Genomic DNA, 21756 nt, shown 5'->3' with positions numbered 1-21756 from the left:
TGTGTATCAAACTCATTATATATGGATTATCATCTTGACAAAGACCCTGCATATTTAAAGAAGGTTGCTGGCTTTCCCACCTTCCCCTCATTCTCCTTTCTGAGGCCCAGTTCTGCTGTGCTGTGCTCATCTCTCACGTGCACAACACCTTCTCCACATTTCCAATGTGTCACAAGATGGGATTCGACCTTGAGGTCACAACGAGGTCTAGTTATTGTATTTTACATTGACGTATGATAGAAAACCTTGGTTCTAAGTAGCACACAGACCAGAGTTAGCCAACAAACACTTGTTGAAGGTTTTTACCATGTATCAGGCATTATTCTCATTTGAAAATCTTGCTTTATAAAAATAAACCAATGCAAAAGAGTCAGATTTCTGAATTGTGAGCAGCCTATAATCCACTAACCTGAGATCTTTTATTTTTGCTCTGTTCACATGTCATATCCCATACAATCAGTACCGTGATTTTAATCAAATACTTATGCACTAGCCATAGAAGTCTCATTTGAGTAGCAGGTGAAGGAGAAAGGCCATTTTTGGCTTATGTTGAAATTAAACTATGTTGTCATTCCAATTATATATGGAGTAGAACCTCTGCTAATTCACCTGGACAAGAGTACTCAATGAGAATTATATAATAAACACCATTTTATTAATTTGGAACATGCATTTAATCACAATTTCTGATAATATCTAGCAATTCATTGTGTGAAATAATTAGAACAGAGACGCACAACTTTTATAAGTCTTTCTGGAGAAAGGTAGTTACATTGTGGGTATGTGTGATGGAGGAGGATGGATGATTTTTTGTTTTATTTTCTAGCACACTTAAAGTTTTGTTTTGAAAAATATGCACAAGACAATGTTGCACAATTCTATATCTTATGATCTGGAGAGCCACATAACTGTTATATTCATTTCTGCTATAAAAATCTATAATAAAAGTATATTATCTCTATGGGCATATAAGTCAATATAACTTTATATGCCTTCATGCTGTTACATAAAGACACACATTATGTAACATGCTGTTACATAATGACCCATCTTCTTGGGTCACTTCTGCCTCTAAAACACACTGTACCTCCTATTACATAGCTAGCTGAAAAACGGATAATATGCTGGGACAAAGCTGAAAGGGAAATAAGGCTGGGGTTGACTAAACAGCCACCATGTAACAAATGTGGCACTCAATGAACACACAACATATTATCTTACTTCCTATCTTCACACCCTTCTTGTTGAGGAGGTGCCATCCCTGATTCAGTGAGCCGACTGAAGCTCACAAAGAAACTGTGCATAAAGCCACTCCTCTCAGTGGAGAGAAGAGTCTAAATTCAACTGGTGGAGTCTAAATTCAAACTGGGATCTGTCACACTCCCAAAACCATACTCTGTTGACTGCACCACATGCTTTTTGGTAAAGTGTCATTTTCCTGGTAAAGTGTCATTTGCCAATTGCAGTAGTTGTGACTGTTACTCTCATAAACACAAATTCTCAACAATCCTCTAATCCATTAACCCACCCAAAATGACCTTAAACATTTAACCATTTTATAATGTTTAAACATTTTATAAAACCAAAAGTCAAAACTGATGAAGGGAAGTCAGCTCAAGACTCAGAAGCACGACCTGAGTCAGAGCAGCTGTGACTCCACAGTGGTTTAACTGGTCCAAATCCCCTAGCCAAGGTGTTTCCTTAAAGACACTTACACCCCTTGTGCCTCAAAGCAGCAGCTGAGGCAAGAGGCATCATCTCATTCACTCTAGTGGTTATGCTGTAGCTCTGGGTACAACTGTTGGTTACCTAAGAAGTGACCATAAAAAAGAGATAGTACTTCTTCCCTAAAGGAACCCTTCCACTTTCCCCACAAGTTCATATGGAACTTGTAGGTATCTGGGTCATTATTTGATTAATCGTACTACCTTGTTATTTAGCATTGCTTGAAATAGCCCAATTTTCACCTTCAAATACCTCAGAGTTCTTGGTCAATAAGAGTTGTCAGTCAGTCAACAACTATTTGCAAAACACGCACAGGTATACAGAATTTTATGGTAACTGATATTCATACCTTCAACTCTTGAGGAACTCTAATTTGTCTTTTCTCCCCTATTAATCAGTCAAATATTTACCAAGCAACTTGGCTATGGAGCCAGCACTGTGTTTGATGCAACAAGGAAGGTTAGGGTAGAGTCTGTGGAGAAGTATTAATATGTTACAAAAGGAAGAACTGAGATTCGGATTCCTCAGATGGAAAGTAAAGAAAGGGTCTAGGTTAGGCAACACTGAAGGGATGTGGGGAGAAGAGGGCACGCAATTAACACCAGGGTGAAAACTAGGTGCCCGAGTGTGAGGGAGTGAATAAACAAGCAATGGGAGGTCCAAGAAGAGAGACCAGCACATATCCGTTCCCTGAGCAAACCCATACTGTCACCACTACGAACCAGGTGCCATTCTAGGCAGTGAGACTACTTCTATAACCAAACAACAGAAAGCTCTGTTCTGCTTTCATGGAACTTATAGGCAAGAGGGAGAGGCAGAAAATGGCTATAAATAAGCATTAAAAAGGTAGTAGAACAGGAGAGAATAATACGGAGGAAGGGAGAGAGGGATAATAGGGCTGTCAGGGCAGAACGCTCTGACATAATGACATCTTAGATAACTAAATGAGACACTAAGCCACAGAAAGTTTTGCAGGAAGAAGGACAGTAAGAACAAAATGCCTCAAGGCAGGCAAGCTACCAGGGAAGCCTCTGGGAGAAGGGGCTTTGAGCTGCTACTGAGGGTCAGGTCTGGATAGCCCTGGAGACTGGGGAGGCAGCACATATACAGCATGTGTAGTGACAGAGGGGATGCCCACGGACAGAGTGATGAGAATAAATGCACACACACAGGTGACTAACAAGGCCATGGAGGATCTGCGGGGGAGGCTTCCCAAAGGAGAGGAGAGAGAAAGCAGCCAGCTGGGATTTTAAAGAAAGAGCCAGTGCTACTTTATAGTAAAATCTTTGTTTCTGGGAAGATGAAGCCAATTAGCAGAGACAACTGTGACTACGTAGTAATAAAAAGGTGCATTAGATTAAAATAAAGTATGTGGAATGAGTTCTGGTGAGAGATCACAATGTACAAGAGGAGGCTAGAACAACTGGTGTGTTGTGTTTTGTCTTTCCTAACTCAAGGAATCTGTGAATACAGAGGCTCCAGATGCCCACAGCACAGTATAAGAAGCCAACTGAGCAAGTCACCTTTTCTGAAAACAGAACTTAGCGTAAGAGTGCCCTTATTTCCTTTCAGCTTTTGAAGTTTGGCATGTCTTTTCCCAACATATTCAAATTTTGAACATCCAGGTTTGCACATAATAATCAGACTTTGGGAACAAAGAATTGCCTTGAAATCTGCAACAGATGTAGAGAAGACCTGACTACTGGAGATGCTTCTGCAATTTGCATTTACATATTAAAGCTCAAAATTTTACACTGCAAAACCCCACTTCATTACTTCTCTTCTTCTGCTAAGAGAAAATGAAAAATACTTTGCAAGGTAAAAAATACAAGTCATGGGAACTCCCTCAACACTGTCAAGTGGTACTCAAAGTCTAAGGGGTCAGGTCAGCAAGGGACCTGAGTTTGACACACAGTGAGTACAGAGGCAAAAAGGTACTCACGGTTTTCCTCCTGGAATGCCTGTCAGGTTTGGAGGTATTGCTGGCACACGCATGTGATGGTGTGGATCAAATCCCACCTATAATTTTTCCCAAGCAAACAACACAAATAAGCACAGTTACATGCGACTTGTTTTATCCTTCTCAAAATCTATTCTAAAACCTGGGAGAATAGATCCTTAAAAAATAAGCTTTCAGAGATACATACACAGAAGTATTCACTGATGAAATGATAAAATGTTTAGGATTTAATGGTATCACACTTGAGGGTGGAACATAGATTAAAAAATTATACTAATGATTACTGAAGCTCATGGTAAAACCAGAGTCATTACATTCATTATACTATGTGATCTAATTCTGTACGTCTGAAATTTCCAAAATTAGTATCATTTTGGAAAATTTAAAATTAGTATTCTTTAAAAAAGACATATAAAATAAAAAAGAAACTTCCTCACCTTACAAAAGAAAATGGATCTCAAGATATAATTACATGTAGCTTAATTTATAAATACCCACAGATCTCTAAATACCTTAGATTATATAAATTACATTAACAAATACATAGGCCAGGCATGGTGGCTCATGCCTGTAATCCTAGCAATTTGGGAGACTGTGGCAGGTAGATCATATGAGGCCAGGAGTTCGAGACCAGACTGGGCAACATGGTGAAACCCTGCCCCTATGGAAAATTTTAAAAATTAGCTGGGCATGGTGGCGCATGCCGTAGTCTGAGCTACTTGGGAGGCTGAGGTGGGAGGATCACTTAAGCCTGGGAGGCGGAGGCTGCAGTAAGCCAAGATCATGCCACTGCACTCCAGCCTGGGTGACAGAGTGAGACCCTGTCTCAATCAATCAAGCAATCAATCAAGCATGACAATCCTCTGTGTGCTAAAATATTATTTTGTGAAGCTCACAAACGCACCACTGGTGATCTCCCATAGGCAGCAGCAGCAGCGGCGGCAGCAGCAGCTGCGCTCATCTGAGGGGAGATGTTGTGGAGCCCAGCATAGGCCGCTCCGGGGCTGGTCAGCTCTCCGTTCATTCCAGCATGGGGCACGATCCCAAATGGAGTGGGATATGGACAGGGTACTGCCATTGGGGTCCTTAGGCTTGAGGCTGCAAACCAAAATGGATGGAAGAAAAATGAAGAACACAGGAAACAACAGTGAAGACATTTGTAAACATGTCAAAAAATAGAATCTATGGTTCAAATGAGCTTATTTTAATATTCTCAAAAGTCATTCAAGCCTTCAGAGTTCACTCATTCACTCTGTTCTACTGAACACTTACCATGTGCCAGACAAGGTTGGTCCCAGGTGCTCAGTTCAGGTTAAGTAACGTTGTCTAACAGCCATTCAGTGCTGGTCATTAGCACTTTTAATGTACTGTACTCTTTACATTATTTAAAAACAACCATAAAAATATAGAAAACACTTTTTTCTTACTAACCCAAAGGGTCAACTCCTGGTGGTTTTCCAGGTACAGGCCTCAATCCGGGAGTAGAGTTACTGCCTGGGGTGGGCGCATCAGTTCGTGGAGTAGGGGTATTGGACTTTGAAACAGGAGTAGTAGATTTTTCATTCTAACGAGATGAAATGACATGTACCAGCAATTAGAATATGATTTTAACAATGATTTTAAACATTAAAAAGGTAAAGAAAAGGAAGGGAGAAAAAAAATGAAAGAGGTTCTTCAGCTTGGGCCTTGATTTTCATTAATAGAAACGTTAACAAAGAAACAAAAGAGTTCCTTGAGGCCGCAGACCTAATATTTGGGAAGACATAAACTGAAGCTGAATTTTGAGGAGAGTAGCTCATTTCTAGGAAATTGGTCTGAGTCAGATGAGGCTCACAAACCAGGATGTCCTAACTGTGGCCACTTGCCGGTGGCTTTGGTAAAGACTGGGGTAACTTTGGGCTCCTGGCAGAATGCTCATGTCATAAGAGGCTTCCTGGTGAACAGGTCACATTAGAAAACAGATCCAAGTCTGAACTGTCATAGAGACTAAGCAGAGAGCAGGTGCCATTAAAAGAATGCCAGAAGGCCAAGAGAAAATAAAATAAAATTTTAAAAACCCAACAATCTAGCCCTCTGTCGGACATATTCCCCCTAATTTGCAGAGCAATTGAGGATTTTCCTTTCCTTTAGCTGTGAATTCCGGAGGTTATTAGAAAACTGAATTTGTCTTTTTATTCTTTAAATGTTATGTTACAAGGAAATAACTGGTGAGGAAAAAAGACACGCCACACAAAATTGCAATTAACTACACAGCCACAGAAGAATAGGGTGCAGGGAGATTATCCTGATGGGTGAGCAGTTCATTTTTGCATTTGTGATTTGTGATGTGAGTCAAGGTAGACTTTTGTAAATGACAGATTACTTTTTAGATAGGAAGGGAAAATTATTGCAGTCATATGTAGCTTGGTAATTCAAACAAAGCTAGCAACAAAATCACATTCAAGCCCCAAACTAAATTTACCATAAACCACAGGCGACAAAACCATCTCTGTAACCCCAGTGTGCATTTTTCATCTTCGCTAAGACGTGTTTCACTCAATTTCCCCATATCCCTCTTCTATCCTTGCAAAAAGAATCACAAAATAAACACTCATCACCAACAAGTTAGTAAACTTATTCTGCTCTACATACTTTTGCCAATTAAACGTAAATACTGAACATATATATACACTTGGAAATAAAAGTCCTGTAAAAAATGTGAGAAATATAAAGATAAAAACATCAAATTCAAACATCAAATTGGCAGAGGTCACACTCAGAGAGATGGTAAGGAGCTACTTACAAGGCTAAGTTCTTTGGATTTGGAGGAGGGAGTACTGCTGGAAGATGCAATAGAGGCTGGACTAATCGGGGCATCTTTCTTGAGCAGGCGTGTCTTGTCCAGGCCATTCTCTCTCGGGGAATGTGCTGGGCTCCCTCGAGGGGAAGATGGATCCTACAAAGGAACATCATGGATAGTAATGCAAGCACAGCCCATTTACAACGCTGGGGTTGTTGGGTGTGGACATTTCTAGCCAAAAGCATTTAATGCATGCTTAGAAGCACAAATGTGCTAGAACAGATAACAATACTCACTGAAACTACTAATGAAAATATTCAGTATTGAGGGCCCCAAAATTATAGTATTTATAGTACTTATTTAAAACCCAAAGAAAAATCAAAACCCCACCCATCTGCCAATTGCACGTCAACGAGACCTGCAGGCTGACCACAGAGATCTGGTGTGCCTTCACTGAGGTAGAGAAGACACTTTACTCTTCATAGAAAAGAACAGCGACCAAAAAAAAAAAGAAAAGATCAATCACATAAAATCAGTAGTATATAATTTTAATGTAAATAAAAAGTGGGTCCCTTTAGAAATCAAGAATATGTTTTGGGCCAGGTGCAGTGGCTCACACCTGTAATTAATCCTAGTCCAGGAGTTTGAGCCCAGCCTAGGTAACATAATGAGACCTCATCTCCACAAAAAATTTAAGTATTAGCCAGGCATGGTGGCGTGTGCCTGTAGTTCCAGCTACTCGGGAGGCTGAGCAGGGAGAATCACTTTAGTGTAGGAGTTCAAGGCTGTGGTGAACTGTGGTCGCAATACTGTACTTTAGCCTGGGCAACAGAACAAGACCCTGCCTCAAAAAACAACAACAACAACAACAAAATGACAAATCTCAAAATATTTTGGACACTAATTGTTTGGACAACTAGTCTTTGATATGGCTGGACAAGAGCAGAAAATTAAAGTAGCCACTAACATACCTCATTGGAAACGTCAACCACCAAGTTGTCATCACTTTTCTCACCATCGCTGTCCTGCATTGACAAGTGAGAAGCATTATCTTCTCCTCCCACAAAATATACCACATTTACTCTAAATAAGTCCAGACTAATTCCTCAGATCTTATAAAGATGAGCTGAACCAAAGAGTGTTAAATACTTGACAATGTCCTATTTTCTTTAATCCTCATGATGATGCTATGAAGGTGGGTAATACGATTATATTCTTCAGATTATGAGACTGATGCACTGCCCACTGCACCAACAGGGTGACCTGATTATATTTTTCAGTTTACAAAACTGAAGCTGATTTTGGCTTATTACTCTAGAGTAGAGGCTGCAAACTGACAGGCCCAGGCTAAATCCAACCTACACATAGGTGTGGTCTGGTTTGTCAGTATTTTAAAAAACTGCATATTGGGAGGTAAAAATCTAGATTTTCAGCTTTTCATGAGGCCTGAAGCCCTGTAGGACACCAGCAGGGAAGCAGAGCAGGGGCCGCCTGCCTCCACACTGCTCCATCCAGCTTGCTCCCCGCTTTCACTCCTGTGACCTGCCCAGCCACTAGAGGAAAGTGAGCTTCATTCCAGGCTAGGGATGATCTTGGATGTCTCTCCATGTTTTATTCCACAAGATTTGGTATATCCTTCAGCACATGAATCCATCTAGGCATTTAAACACATTTTTTATGACTTTATATTTTTTCCTTAACAATTCTAGCTAACCACAGAAAATCCAACCACTCTGAAATAAATGGGGAATCAAATACACCTATAGAAACAATAATATGGATCATTCAGGTCTTCTGTTAGCTGCCCAAATGAAGCAGTCTATCCTCACATGCACCTGTACACACACAGGACTTCAGTTAGCCAATGGCTACAGAGCTATAAAAGCAACAAATGTTTTTTGTCTCCTAAAGGATGTTATCCTGTGTTCCTGTGTTGGCTGGAAACAGTCAAAGGGTAAAATGGCTGCAGATAAAAAGGCAAGCAGGTCTCCCCTAAAGCAAGGGTGAATGAACTTACATAACGAGCTGCAATTTCCTTTTCTTCAGTTTTCTGTTTTTTGCTCTCTGAGGAGTAGTCTGTGGAGTTTCTGTGCTTCTCAGCACCTCGGAAACTGGCTGATGGGGATACTGAAGAGCTCTGGAATTAGAAGGAGAGGAAGCATGGTTGAGAAATTATCATCCATTTAGTCGAATGATTTTTAAGTCACTTGAGACTTTCTTTTCTTTTTGTTCTTTAGTACATACTTGCAAAGCTGTTAAGAGGAAACAGGAGAGAGCAGAGGAGACGAAAGAAGGAAAACAGGGATCTAAAGGGAAAGACAAGTAGCAAAAGACAAGGGGGAAAGATAATGGGAAAGAAAGAAGAAGAGAGAAGTGGCAGAGAGATGGGACAGAAGGAGGAGAGGAATTAAAAAGGGTGGCAGGAGTTAGTGTCAATTTAAAACAGAGAATGGGTTGGGTTTTATGGATATATTGTACTGTTGAAGTGCCTTTAGAAAGTTGGGAAAGGGGCTGGGCATGGTGGCTCACACCTGTAATTCAAGTACTTTGGGAGGCCGAGGTGGGCGGATCACGAGGTCAGGAGGTAGAGACCATCCTGGCCAACATGGTGAAACCCCGTCGTTACCGAAAAGACAAAAAAATTAGCCAGGCGTGGTGGCTGGCACCTGTAGTCCCAGCTACTCAGGAGGCTGAGGCAGGAGAATCGCTTGAACCCAGGAGGCAGATGCTGCAGTGAGCTGAGATGGAGCCACTGCACTCCAGCCTGGGCAACAGAGTGAGACTCTGTCTCGAAAAAAGAGAAAGAAAGAAAGTTGGGAAAAGAAGCATATATGAGAGAAAAGGGAAAGAGAAAAAGTCAGGCTTTTTTTAAAATTTATTTTATTTTTTTAAAGTTTGCTGGCTAATGGGAAGCCAGCATTTCAAGCTTCTACAGAGAAACTATAAAGCAGAGCTTTTAAGAGGTAGTAAGTCAATGAAAAAAAAGGGGGAAGTAATTTTGGGGGATTTGAGCAACCAAAGACGGCGGTCATGTGACATATAGGTCGTATTTATGAAATTTTGCTCAGCGCCACATATTAGGGCTTGGAAGATGCAGAGTGGCAGGAAAAACACCACCTGCAAAAATGCATATTATTCCTTTCTCACTCCTATAGTTTTCATGAACCCACTCCTTTTAATGTCTGGAAACCTAGCAATGCCGCTGGGGCCAGGGAATGGAGAAAGATCCTCCACGCCTCTTGGGATCACACTTAGGCTCAGCCTGTATGTTCCATCTCTGCTTTCAAGGAGCTCTCAACTGGAGAAGTCTCCTACACACATGAGAGACATGGGTGACAAGATCCGAAGCAGGGAATGACTCTCTCTGCGATGAAGGTCAGGTGGTTATTGGGCACATTTAGATAATATGAGAGCTTAAAATCATGGATGAAGCAGTGAAAACAGTGCCAATGAAAACTGGATCTAATCTTAACAATTACCTAGTGCCTATGCTTCAGACAGACCAAAGAAAAGATCTAAATGCAGGCGAGGTGGGAGAGTGGGAGCTGGGCTGAGGGTCGTGCTATCCTGCTGCGTGGTGAATGGCAAAAACCTGAGTAGCACAGTCCCTTGGCAGGGCACCAGGGCAGGGCTCCCAACTGTGAATGACCCTAACCCAGGGTAAGAAAGGGCTGATCTTGGAGGGTAGTAGAAAGAATATCTGAAAATCTCTATGGAAAAAAAGTTATAGGAAAAACAATCACCAGTGGAACGTCTCTGTCTGGCACGCAAATCAATTCAGAAAACTGGCCAGGAAGGCTCTTCCTCATTTATAAATTCATTTCATGTAAGACTAACTCTTTGAACTTTTTTTGTTGTTGTTGCTTTAAGTCTGTTGGTAATAACTGACATTTATAAAAACATAAAACATTTACGAGGGCCTTTTAATTAACTACGGGAGAAAGTGTGTTATCCAGAACTTTTGGGTCTATGTTCCATTTTATTTCCACTGAGCCATAATGTCACAATCTCTTTTGTGGCACTTCTGAACTTTCAAAGCACATTGTTAGAAGACAGATAGGCCTTCTTCATACCTGTGGTGATGGCAACTCTATTACGAGCTCCACAGGTGTGCAGGTGGGAGTTTGGTGGGGGAGAGAGATGGGACCAGTGAGTGGGTACCCACTGGGAGGGGCTGGGGACCTCTAAATCCTTCCCTGCTGTGCCAGCCCCTCTTGAGGTTTTATATGAATACTCTATCCCTATCAAACATTCAACTTTAAGCTTAGTGGCAGAAAAGACTGCAGGCATCGTTCAGTAAGGCTGAAGATTGACACAAAACATTCCGAGCCAAACGATTTTTTAAAGTGGACTATTTCTTGACTTTTGTGTATATCTGCTGAGTTCCAAACCTCACTCCCAAGCCATGAGACTTGGCTCAGCACTTCTGCTTTGCTTTCACACAACTCAGTACACTCAGCAGGTTTTCAGACCACCGAAACCATGCATGCAACCATCATCTGTGGGTTACTATCTACCATACTTCATGCCTCAATCCCATTTCTAGTTTTCCCCTCTCCACTGTAACTACCTCACTTGTGGAATTCATACTACCCAAAGAGAGGTTCAGCCTGTTCTTACTTCTTTTTTAAAGGGACAGTTTCCTACTGTTTACAGGGGAAAAAAAAATTCCAAATTTCTGAGTATGGTTGTTTTCCAAAAGTCTTCACTCCACACCCCAATCCAGAGTCCCGGCCTTGTATCCTACCATCAGCACTATAAGCCAGCGTTCCCCTGGGCTCTGTGTATTTTCATTACATCTGTAGCCTTTTTTCCTGGCTTATGGCAATGCCTATTTTCTCAAGATCTATCTTTTGAAATCCCCCACTATCCTTAAGAATCAGCTCTAATGTCACTTTTCAAAGCTTCCTCGGATGCTGTCAGGCAGAATTAATCATTCATTCCTCTTTGTTCCCTTAACATTTTGTTCCTCCAATGAGTAAAGCACTCACAATAAATTTATTGCTGTGTTTACAAGGCCACTTCCCACTTCAGGCTGTCGGCTCCCTGAGGGTGGGAGCACCTAGCATCACGAGCAGAAGAGAACTGCCCAGAAATATTTCTAACACAAATGGCTGAACATCCCCTCTGCACACCTCAATCTCACTCCAAATCTCTTATGATACATTTCTTTTCTGAGCATCACTAGGATGAACAATTCCACGGGAGACCATTCACTAGAGTAAGATTTGTGTGGTGGTGTCCCTGAAATCGGTAATATGGCAATTCAGCCCCTTCCTCACCTTTGCTATTTTACCTACCCTTTAGATGCACTAAATCTGGCTAATCTGATATTTCACAAAAAGAAGAAAAGTGGAGTGTATGCATCTTTTATTAATAATTCTCTGAGCATTCAGATTCTGCTATATTCTATTGAAAGTTGTTTCCACATTAAGAGGAAAAATTTCTAAACAAAACAATTTCTTAAAAATACTAAAAGGTAATGCCTATTTAGATTTTTATGTTCATTTATTGGCTTATATGTACAACCAAATACTTCATATTTTTCTTAAGCTAGCTGTTTCTGGTTGTGCAGGCAGCGTTATATTTTGAATTTGTAGAACAGAGTTACATGTTGGAGTTTCCTGGTAGAATGATAAAGTAGTTAATTATCACTAGCATTTAAAGGTTAAGCTGCACAATGGGCACCGGGGCAATCAGCAATGTTCTAATAACATAATTACTCTGGAATCAAATTGGACTTGGCACAGACTCTCATGAATCTTGTAAGTCCACCATTCTGCCACAGGAATGCCACTTGGATCTTTGCTAGGAATGTGAATAAGAGGAATTAAATAAATACCGATAAAGTCATGCTTTTACTAGAAAAGCTTTTTTATTTCTCTATTATTATTTTAAAAGCTCAATTTAGATATTTCTCAAGCTTACCACGTAACTTACTGAAGCTGCATTGTGACCCTATAAATCTACAAATTTAGAAGGATTAAACACAAGTCTTTCTCACTACAGTTTGAGTGTGTGTGTGTGTGTGTGTATGTGTGTGTGTGTGTGTATCTCAGCAAATCTGTTATGATTGGAGAGTCACAGTCAGAAGCAATGGCTGATCCAGAGAACGCAAAATACCCTGAATGTGAATGTTTAGTAAAGCTCTGGATTTTAAAAGTAAACACTTATACTGGGATATTTAAAAAGAACAGGGTAGATCTGTTTAAGAAAAAGAGCAGGAAAACAAGGAGAAATCAAGAAGAAAATAATAAAGGATTAAAAGACTTATTACATGGAAACCCCAATTGCTTTGGCAGCAAAAGGTAAGCTTTAGAAAGCTATTGCTAACATCACAAATCAGGTTCTAATTTCACTATGAGAAGATTCTAGTTCCTAGTTTAAAGTCCACCCCAGACTTCACTAAGGCTGTTGACCAAGTCAGATGGAAAACTGACACCTCCAACAACTTGAAAGGGATGGCCCCACCCCTCCACCTTTACTCCTCTGCCACTTCAAGATCAAAGATGACAATTGTATGTGAAAGACTTCTATAAAGTAACTCCCACCCCAAAATAAGATGCTGTTGTTATAATTAGCTAATTTTAATAACAGGGAGCACAGATTTTAATAGCAGGCAAGAGCATCTCTCTGGAGTCAGACTGCCTGGTGTGAGTCTAGAGTCTTCACTTAATAGCTGTGTAGCCGTAAGGGATGTTGCTTATTCTCCGTCTCTCTTTAGTCCGGGGGTAACAACACACCATCCTCAGCCCCACAAGGCTGCTTTGAGGACCAAGAAAAATAATCCACATAAAGTACAATGTGCAGTTCCAGGCACATAGCCCAGCCCCTCAACAGGGCAACTTAGTCCCATCACTGTATACTGGACTCCAGTTGATTCTACTTACTTTAGAGATTGGGATGGTGACCTAGTGTGGATCTTCTATTTTAAACCTTATGTTAGGTCTTTTGTAGACATTTGTGTAGCACTTCCCCCAGCATAGATATTCTGATGCACTGTAATTATAGGGTTTTAATACGCTACTATTCACCAAAACTCTTCTCCTTTCAACAATCACAATAAGGTTTTGGTTCAATATTGCACAGAGGCAAGACTGCAAATACCATCTCCACAATGGACTTTCTAATTTGATTTCTAATGCACACCATGCCAATTTTGCTTTCCATTCACGTAGGTGCAGTGCTTAGACTTCCCTGCCCATAGAGGATAACAACCAGAAAGAACATGCTAAAGGTCACATGGACAACCATGATCAAGAAGCCTAAAACTCATTCGTTATGGCTTGTTTGCTCATCAGCTATGGCCTTCAAAAATCCTATCCACATGGTACCAAAGGGTAAATCAGTTTGCAAACAGATAAATGGGATAATGAGGAGTCAGAAGGCACCATTAAAATCTGTCAAGGGTAATTGCAAGTCCTGGTTTGTCCTTTCTACGCCTGTTGTCCAGACTTCCCTTCACTCTCAAAAACGGCTAAGTTTAGATGATAAATTATAGTTACTCTAACTATAGTTCAGTCCCCATAGGAATTCTCAAACATTAATCGGAGTCAGGGACAATTCAAGTTGAGTTTGTTTTTGGTGATGGGGACGGCGCTGGGGGCACAGAGACAGAAAGCTGAAGAAGGCCCCTGTAGATCCTTTACTGATGCCATAACCAAAGTCCTCAATCATATTTCCCTCTGCAACCCGTTAGAAAAGCAAAAGACCCATGTCAAAAATAAAAATGGACACTGGTGACTCTATAGTCATGAATCATCCAAAGAATTGATCATGTTCACCAGACCTCGAAGCACTGTATTTCTGTATTTTAGAACTACTTTGAGTAAGTTTGGAAAGTAATGTCCTGAATAAACCTAGGTACATCAAACTGCTGTAGTACCATAACCCAGCTAGTTTCTGCTTGGATTTTATTGTACAGAATTACACAAAATGTTTATTTTCCTATTCATTGAGCTCTTTATAACTGATAAAACATTGTAACATATTCTTATCTCATTTACAGGGAAACCACCAGGATATATAAGAGGAAATAATCCTCAATAGGGAAAAAGTAAATATAAAACCTTTAAAATGAAAATTATTTGATCAAAATGCACAAGTCTCACATACTAACATATAACACATGTAAATTTATGTAAATGAACTTAAAATTTATAGCATGCGAGGGGTAAAAACTTGAATATAGCAGAGCTCTGACTGACCCAGTCACTGGTGTCAGTTTACTGCTCATCACAGTAAGAAGTTTTTTTTTTTAATAACCTGCTTGATTAAGGAAGTCATTAAAAGCACAATCTGTATAAAACTCTCACAGAACTTGCTTTTTTCAAATTAACATAAATCAAAACTCACCTTCAAAAATGACTGGGACTTTCTAAAGACCTGCCCTTGTTAAAAGAAGATTTAATATAATCTCCATATAAAGTAATGAGTCTATTCTTAACAAATGTTTCACCTTGTATAACATTTCATGAACAATATATTCTTTAAAATTTTCTATTGTTGTTTTTATCTCTGCTTCTCTCCTGGTAAGAGAAACCTGGATCAAGGTAAATTTCTTTTGCAGGTAATCAAAATATTACCAAACCAGAGGAAGCAACAGTCAGAAGAATAACTGAGAAGAGAGGCAGTTTTCTACAATGGTTATGCTATAGGTATAAAAGTCAGACAGCCTTCGGTTCAAGACCAGGCTGTAACACTTGCTATGTGACCTTGGGAAAACTAATGAACCTCTTTAAGCTTCCATTTCTCTAGTAGGTAAGATCAGGGTGTTAGCAGCACTTCCTTGTAAGTTGCCATAAGATAAAGAAGATTCACCCTAGCATCTAGTAAGCTCCCACAGACAGCTATTCCCTTTTGGCAAATGTGGAAACAGCCGCATAATTTTTGTCTACTTATGGACTCATTCAACAAGTATTCAACACATTAAGTACAGAAACACATGAAACGTCTTGAATAAAATATTAATACACACCCTGAAGTATGAAATATACACCTTGTTTTTCAGTAGAGCTCCTTCGTCAAAATACTTAGGATATAAAAGTCTTATGTTTTTATTTCTTCATGTGTAGTAGAAAATACAGCACTTCAACATTCATTCTTTCATGTTCTGTTTTCATGGTCTCACCATTATGTATTACTTGGTCAGTATAAAATGCCCTAATAATTTATAAGGTATCAATAAAATTGATTTTAAATTAGAACATTATCTTAACATCCTCTCGGGGTTTCTTCACTGTTGCTTCCTCTTCCTGGAATAAAGCTGTTGGCTCCACCCTAGAAATGTCATTAAACACAGTGACTTTAGCTGACAAACTGAGCTGCTGGGACACGATGCTTTGATGCCAAAGACACAGGGTTGATTCTGATGCAGGGAGCTTAGCTGCCCTCTCTTGAAAGCTAGTCTGCATGTGCTACAAGTGTTGGGCCACACAAGGAAACATGTGGATGAATGAGTTGGAACAAGTATAACCCCTCACCACTGATGGAGAGAAGAATCCAAAGTACAAGCTGAATTAATCAAGTAATCCCCTTCCTGATCATTAGAGATGGCACAGTATCAACAGTCTATCAGAAACTGTAAAAAAAATTGCCAAGTGCATACAACTTTGTATTGTGTTCATCGTTTCAACTACCTATCACCCCAAAGTCATTTCACGCTTTTCAATCCAATGGACCTCCTCAAAGTTTGCAAAGTGTAATGTTCCTGTCTGCTTTTGTTCTCCAGCAAGAATACTCTGCTCTCCTTAACACAGATTCTATAAGTCTCGTACGCCAACTGTGTGTAAATTACAGTCACATGCACTGGCCACTTTCTTCTGGGATTATTTTTTTCAGCATATGACCTATAAAACATTTCCTAAACCACTTATTCACCTACTGCCTTATAATCAACGTTACTTAAGTCTCACTGGCAAATCTCATGTGGTACATGAGTTTGACTGCCCTAAAAACAAAAGTGGGAGGGCTGGCAAAAATCTCTTCCCCGGATGTTCACGGAAGGTGCACTGGCTTTATACCTATTTCTGTACCGTGCTCTGTTTTTGAATGAAAATATCAACACAATCATAACAGCTGCTTTGACAAAGCTGAAGTAGGGTAGCAGCTCAGAGAAATAAGTTACTAAGCTTTAGGACTTGGCAAGCTGTATCTTAATGGACCACAATCTTCATTTTAGTAACTATTAACATTTATTAGAAAAGAAAGTATTTTCACGTTGCTACTTTTTTTCCAATAAACTGCTTTAATCTATTTGAAAGGCTACGCTTTTTTTTCCAAAGAGTGTTAACTCCACAGATTCTCATATATATTCTTATGTATTATGTATGCAAATACACTCTATACAATGTCTGAGGGTAATACGACAGCAACAAAGAAATAACAATACATGAATTTAAAGGAAGGCTGCCTAATAAGTTTTAAGGTCGCTAATAAGGAACTCCTGGTCTTCTTCATATCACCACAAAATGGCTAAACAGTTTTCAATGATTACATAACTGACTTAAGCAATCATTAAGGTCTTAAGGGCCTTCATTAAAACATTAAAGTAAGTTATTCTTTAGAATGGCGCTGACAGACAGAAATATAATGTGAACCACCTATGTATTTTACACTTTTCAGATAGTTAGATTTTTAAAAAATGTTTTACAGTAAAATTAATTTTGGTCATCTATTTAACCCAATACTTCAAAAAATACCACGTCAATACACATACTAATATGAAAATTATGCGACATTTTAAATTCTTTTTTTAGTACTAAGTCTTCAAAATCTGATGTGCATTTTATACTGACGACAGTACATCTCAATTTGGACTGGCCACATTGCTGCTGCTGAAAAGCCACATGTGGCTTGTGGTTACCAGGTCAGACAACACAGGTCTAAAAGTTCTCAGAGTCCCAACAGAGATCGACACCCATTAAGACAAACGTCTCGCATTTGTTATAAGTAGCAGGTGTCATCTAGCCCCTGCCTACCTTCTCCAATCTGATCTGAAAATTTCCTTCTCAGAGCACTGGACAACCCAAACGTTTTCATCCTTCAGAGCCTTTGTGCAGACTTCTGCCAAGAACTCCCTTTCCTAGCCTGAGTGGCTAGCATCTTTTCATCTTTTATGTCTCAGCTTAAATGTCACATCTTTGGAAAGGTCTTATCTGTAATGCTATCCAAGGAGCTCCCTCCGGCCGGTCTCTAACACAGCCCCTTATGTGCTTCCTTCCTGGCACTGTGACTGTGGCTATTCTTTTGATTATTTATCTCATCTACTTGACTAGAAGTTCCACGAAGGCAAGGACCACGCCTGTTTTGATCACCATGAAAATCCAGGACTTTGGTGTTTTAATTGACAGCTGCTGAACAAATGAAGGCGCAGAAAACTTGGTTCTGCTCATGTATGCTTCATGTTACCATATTATTTTCGTTATATTAAGATAGGAGACTATGCATTCCTAACGGTCATGCACTATTGTGTCTTATTTCTTTGCATCCTCAGTGCTTAATATAATGCCTGTAATAGAAGAGTAGTGTGTGTGTGTGTGTGTGTGAGAGAGAGACATGCGTGTGTAGGCACACCAAAAGAGGGAGGCAGCCTTCAAAAATAGTAATTTTGAAAGTAATAGGGTGACAAGATAATTTTCAGAACTATGTTGAAAAGACAGTTAAAGCTGGTGCCTTTTCACTGCTGCTCTCCTCACCAAACAAGGATGCAGGCCCCTCCCGCAAAGTCAGTGCCCAGCCCTGGCCTCTGGGTGGGCATGCAATGAATATTCATTGTTGGACAAATGTATGAAGGCCATCTTTTTTAAAATTCTAATAGAAATTAATGTTTCCTATAAGAAAGAAAGTTTTCAACAGGTTATCCCTTTCCTTGTCTCTCATCACACAATCCTCAGCTGTCTGTGACCACAGGGAAACAAATCTTACTTAAGTCTGACCATTGAAAAGACAGGATTTAAAGGAATCCTGCCTGACAGACTCAGGGAAGAATGCAGGCATCAGCAGTTTTTCTGTGATGCTCATTTAGAGAACAGTGACCCTGGGGAGCTCCTTGAAATGTTTATCCCCCAAGGAGGTATGTGGGAAAAGGAAAAACATCCTTAGTCCTCCCCTTGCTTTTTTTTTCTGGGTAGTAAGTCACCACAAACAGACGATGAAAGAAAAAGCCAAATATAAGGCAGACAGATACAATACTTATTTTTTAAGGAAGAGGTTTATATTGGTTGATATTTAAGTCATAGATGACTACCTGGTGCTTTATGTAAATTTTTATTATGTAAAGCAACATAAAGCATTATTAGTATCAGTTGTGACTGATAGTGACTTCAGTATGCTGAGGAATGAAAACAAATGAGACATAGATACTTAAGAGATACAATTTCAGTTCATTCTACAGAAATGATTTCAAGCTTTCATATGACAAGAAGATCTAAAGATGCAGGTGACTTTGAGGAAACATAAAAAACACTGGAAGAACAGGTTGATTCACCAAGCATGTGCCAGAATTACTCTGGTCTAACCAGGCAAGAGCACTCCACTAACCAGTGCTGAAATGTTGAAAGGTAAGTCAAGTTGTGATCTAATCTCTCACCCTCCCCCTGCAAAAGATCACATGTCAGAGAGCTAAATTATAAGGGACTGATGAAAAATATCTTAGCCCCACTCTACTTGCCGTTTCAGACAACTGTGAGTCCTGGTCCATCGCTCCTGCTTCTCTGACCTTTCCCTCTCCCTTCTCCTCCTTCCATTTGCTTCTCTCTTTTCCGTTCTCCACACTCCCCCCTCCGCCCTTGCCCTGCCAGCAATACCTCTGTCAATACTCTGTCTTGCTGGTGGCAATGTGGGCTAAAGAGGTTGTTGACCCTTATTCTAACATGTCCTTTTAGGTTAATTACTTTTGTATACTCGGTGTACCCAGTGACATTTAATCACTACAGCGCTACTCAGTAAACAGAAATGAATGGAGCCAACTGCAATTTGGCATCAAGCTAAATGGTGCAGTAATAGCAGCATGCTGAAAATGGACTGCAGGAAAATACTCTCACTCACCACCCAGAGAAATGAGGTGAATGCCATTCGATCAATCACTATTTTATTAAAAAGAAAGAATGCTAGCTCAGTGGTGCATTTTTGCTATTTAATACTAAATATGGCTCGAAGGACATGATGCATTTTTTAATGCAAGGACAATTCATAAGTGTTTGCTGAACGAATGAAGGAAGATCAAAATAACTCAAAGCAGAGGTACAACTTTTGTGGTCGAGTTTGTCTCTCTCTTTCCACGCATGCACATGTGTGGCATGTGTGCATGCACATCCCACCACAGGTCAGCTCTCTGCTAACACAGCCAACAGTCTGCTATCTGGCAAGTCTTATGGTTTGCAAGCTTCCAGGGTATAGTAATCAAAATGCAGAAGATCCCACAACCTAATGTGTGCAAGAAAGTACCCAGGAGCATGGGATTAATCAAATGTCATGTCACAGACATTTGAGCCACTGACAACATCTCTAAAACAGACACCCACTGACCTTCCTCCACTGAGAATAGAGAGTAGATGGGAGAGGTTATTAGCAGCCTTGACAGGGCCAGCTAGACCACGGAGGTTGGGTGGGGGAGATTCTGCGTAAGGGTTTTCAATGCTAGCAGGTAGATGGAAAAATGAGTCTTTATTCCTCTATCTGAAGAAGAATAACGACTTCACAAGGAGAGATTCATGTTGTAATACCAGAAGAATCCTGTGACATAAGCTGAATAGCTATTCTGTGTTGGTAATGTTTTAGACATCGGAAACACAACAGTGAAAAAGGCACCAGCCTTACAGCCAGCACTGAGATTACAGTCTAAAGGGAAGGGAAGGGAACACACGCGCGCTCATGAGGTTTCAATCCTCAGCTCCAGCATTTATCAACTGTGTGACTCCTAGCAAGTTAACCCCTTGGGGCTTTGTCATACCTGTAAAACGGAGATAAGGATATTTCGCCCACAGGATTGTCACTGCTATAGTCTGAATGTCTGTGTCCCATCAAAAGTCATATGGTGAAACCTAACCCCCGAGGTGATGGTATTTGGAGGTTGTGCCTTTAAGAAGTGATTGAGTCAGGAGGGTAGAGCCTCAGGAATAGGATTAGTACCCTTATAAAATAGGCCTAGAGAAGCTCCTCTGCCCTTTTCACCACGTAAGGACAGCAAGAAGGCATCATTTATGAATCAGGCACTCATCAAGCATCTAACAGACGCTCCTTGTTTTTAGACTTCCCAGCCCCCAGAACTGTGAGAAATAAATTTCTATTTAAGCTACCCAGTTTATGGTAGTTTATCATAGCAACCCGAACAAACTAAGATAGTCATGACAATTAAATGAGATAACTACATGAAGTGGAGGCATACCACCCTTCCTTTCATGTTTGTTTCTGGAATCTGTCCTAAAAGCCAATGGCCAAGTCTCCGCCAGCAAACCAATCTGGGCAGCAGAAGGCCGGGAGAGCCGCTGTGAATGTCTCCTCTAAGCCTTTGAAAGACGGTAATGGACATTTTTTCAAGCCTCCGGACTCTGGGGAAAAGCCACTCCACTTCTCCACAGTCAAAATTTCAGACAGCACATTCTCAAGTCTGGGTATCTTCCTGCCCTCTTGGATTGGCATTCTCTTCAGAAGTTGTGCTCTCCCTCCAACTTGTGGAATTCATGTCAAATGTGCTTTCCAGGGCAACCTTGAGTTACAATGCTAAGCGAAGACCAGACTTGCATCCTTGACTTCACTGGAATTTGATAAATGACTCTAAAGTGTACTAAAGTGAGTGGGGCCTCAAAACTAACATGGAGGAGGGGGGCATGCAGACACATAATCCCTTATTAATAACAAAGCACGAGGGTTATTATGTTGAGTCCCCACTATTTGCCAGACATTCTGCTGGGTCCTAAGGCATTAGAAATACAATTAAGAGGGCGAATGGGGGCCCTGTTCTCACAGAGCACTGGTTTTAGTTAAGGGACATTAAAAATCAAGTAGAACAAGCTGCTAATAACATTAATAAAAAATAAAATAAATGCAAATGACAGTGTGTTACAAAGGACATAAGATGCTGAGACTGAGAATAACTAGTAGCCAGGTGGTCAGGAAAGGCTTCTGCAAAAAGATGACATTCTGGCTGACACCTGAAGCAAAAGCTGGAGCTAGCCCTGCTGACAGCCAGAAGACTGTTCTAGAAAGAAGGAATAACACATGCATAGCGCTGAAGAAGAGGAAAGCTGGCAGTGGCACTGGAGCACACAGGAGGGCTGGGTGCTGACATGGA

At 40.4% G+C, this 21756-nt stretch overlaps 1 protein-coding gene across 4 annotated transcripts in view; it reads right to left on the bottom strand.

Annotated features, from left to right (window-relative positions):
* The window catches only part of TLE4 (transducin-like enhancer of split 4), a 156698-nt gene that overhangs the window by 19252 nt on the left and 115690 nt on the right, over nt 1–21756 (bottom strand). For 2 of the 4 annotated variants that reach the window (XM_011996881.1, XM_011996882.1), the window contains exons 7-13: nt 8482–8601; nt 7436–7489; nt 6468–6620; nt 6147–6242; nt 5117–5249; nt 4590–4783; nt 3668–3744 (exon numbers count right to left, since the gene is read on the bottom strand). In XM_011996881.1, coding sequence (XP_011852271.1) covers nt 3668–3744; nt 4590–4783; nt 5117–5249; nt 6147–6242; nt 6468–6620; nt 7436–7489; nt 8482–8601 — 827 coding nt within the window. The remainder of the gene's footprint in view (nt 1–3667; nt 3745–4589; nt 4784–5116; nt 5250–6146; nt 6243–6467; nt 6621–7435; nt 7490–8481; nt 8602–21756) is intronic. The other 2 variants (XM_011996883.1, XM_011996884.1) reach the window with 2 other exon arrangements.

Source organism: Mandrillus leucophaeus, unplaced genomic scaffold, assembly GCF_000951045.1.
Source record: "Mandrillus leucophaeus isolate KB7577 unplaced genomic scaffold, Mleu.le_1.0 Scaffold529, whole genome shotgun sequence".
NCBI lineage: Eukaryota > Metazoa > Chordata > Mammalia > Primates > Cercopithecidae > Mandrillus > Mandrillus leucophaeus.
The sequence above is the reverse complement of the archived record's forward strand: the minus strand, read 5'-3'. Positions and strand labels throughout refer to the sequence as shown.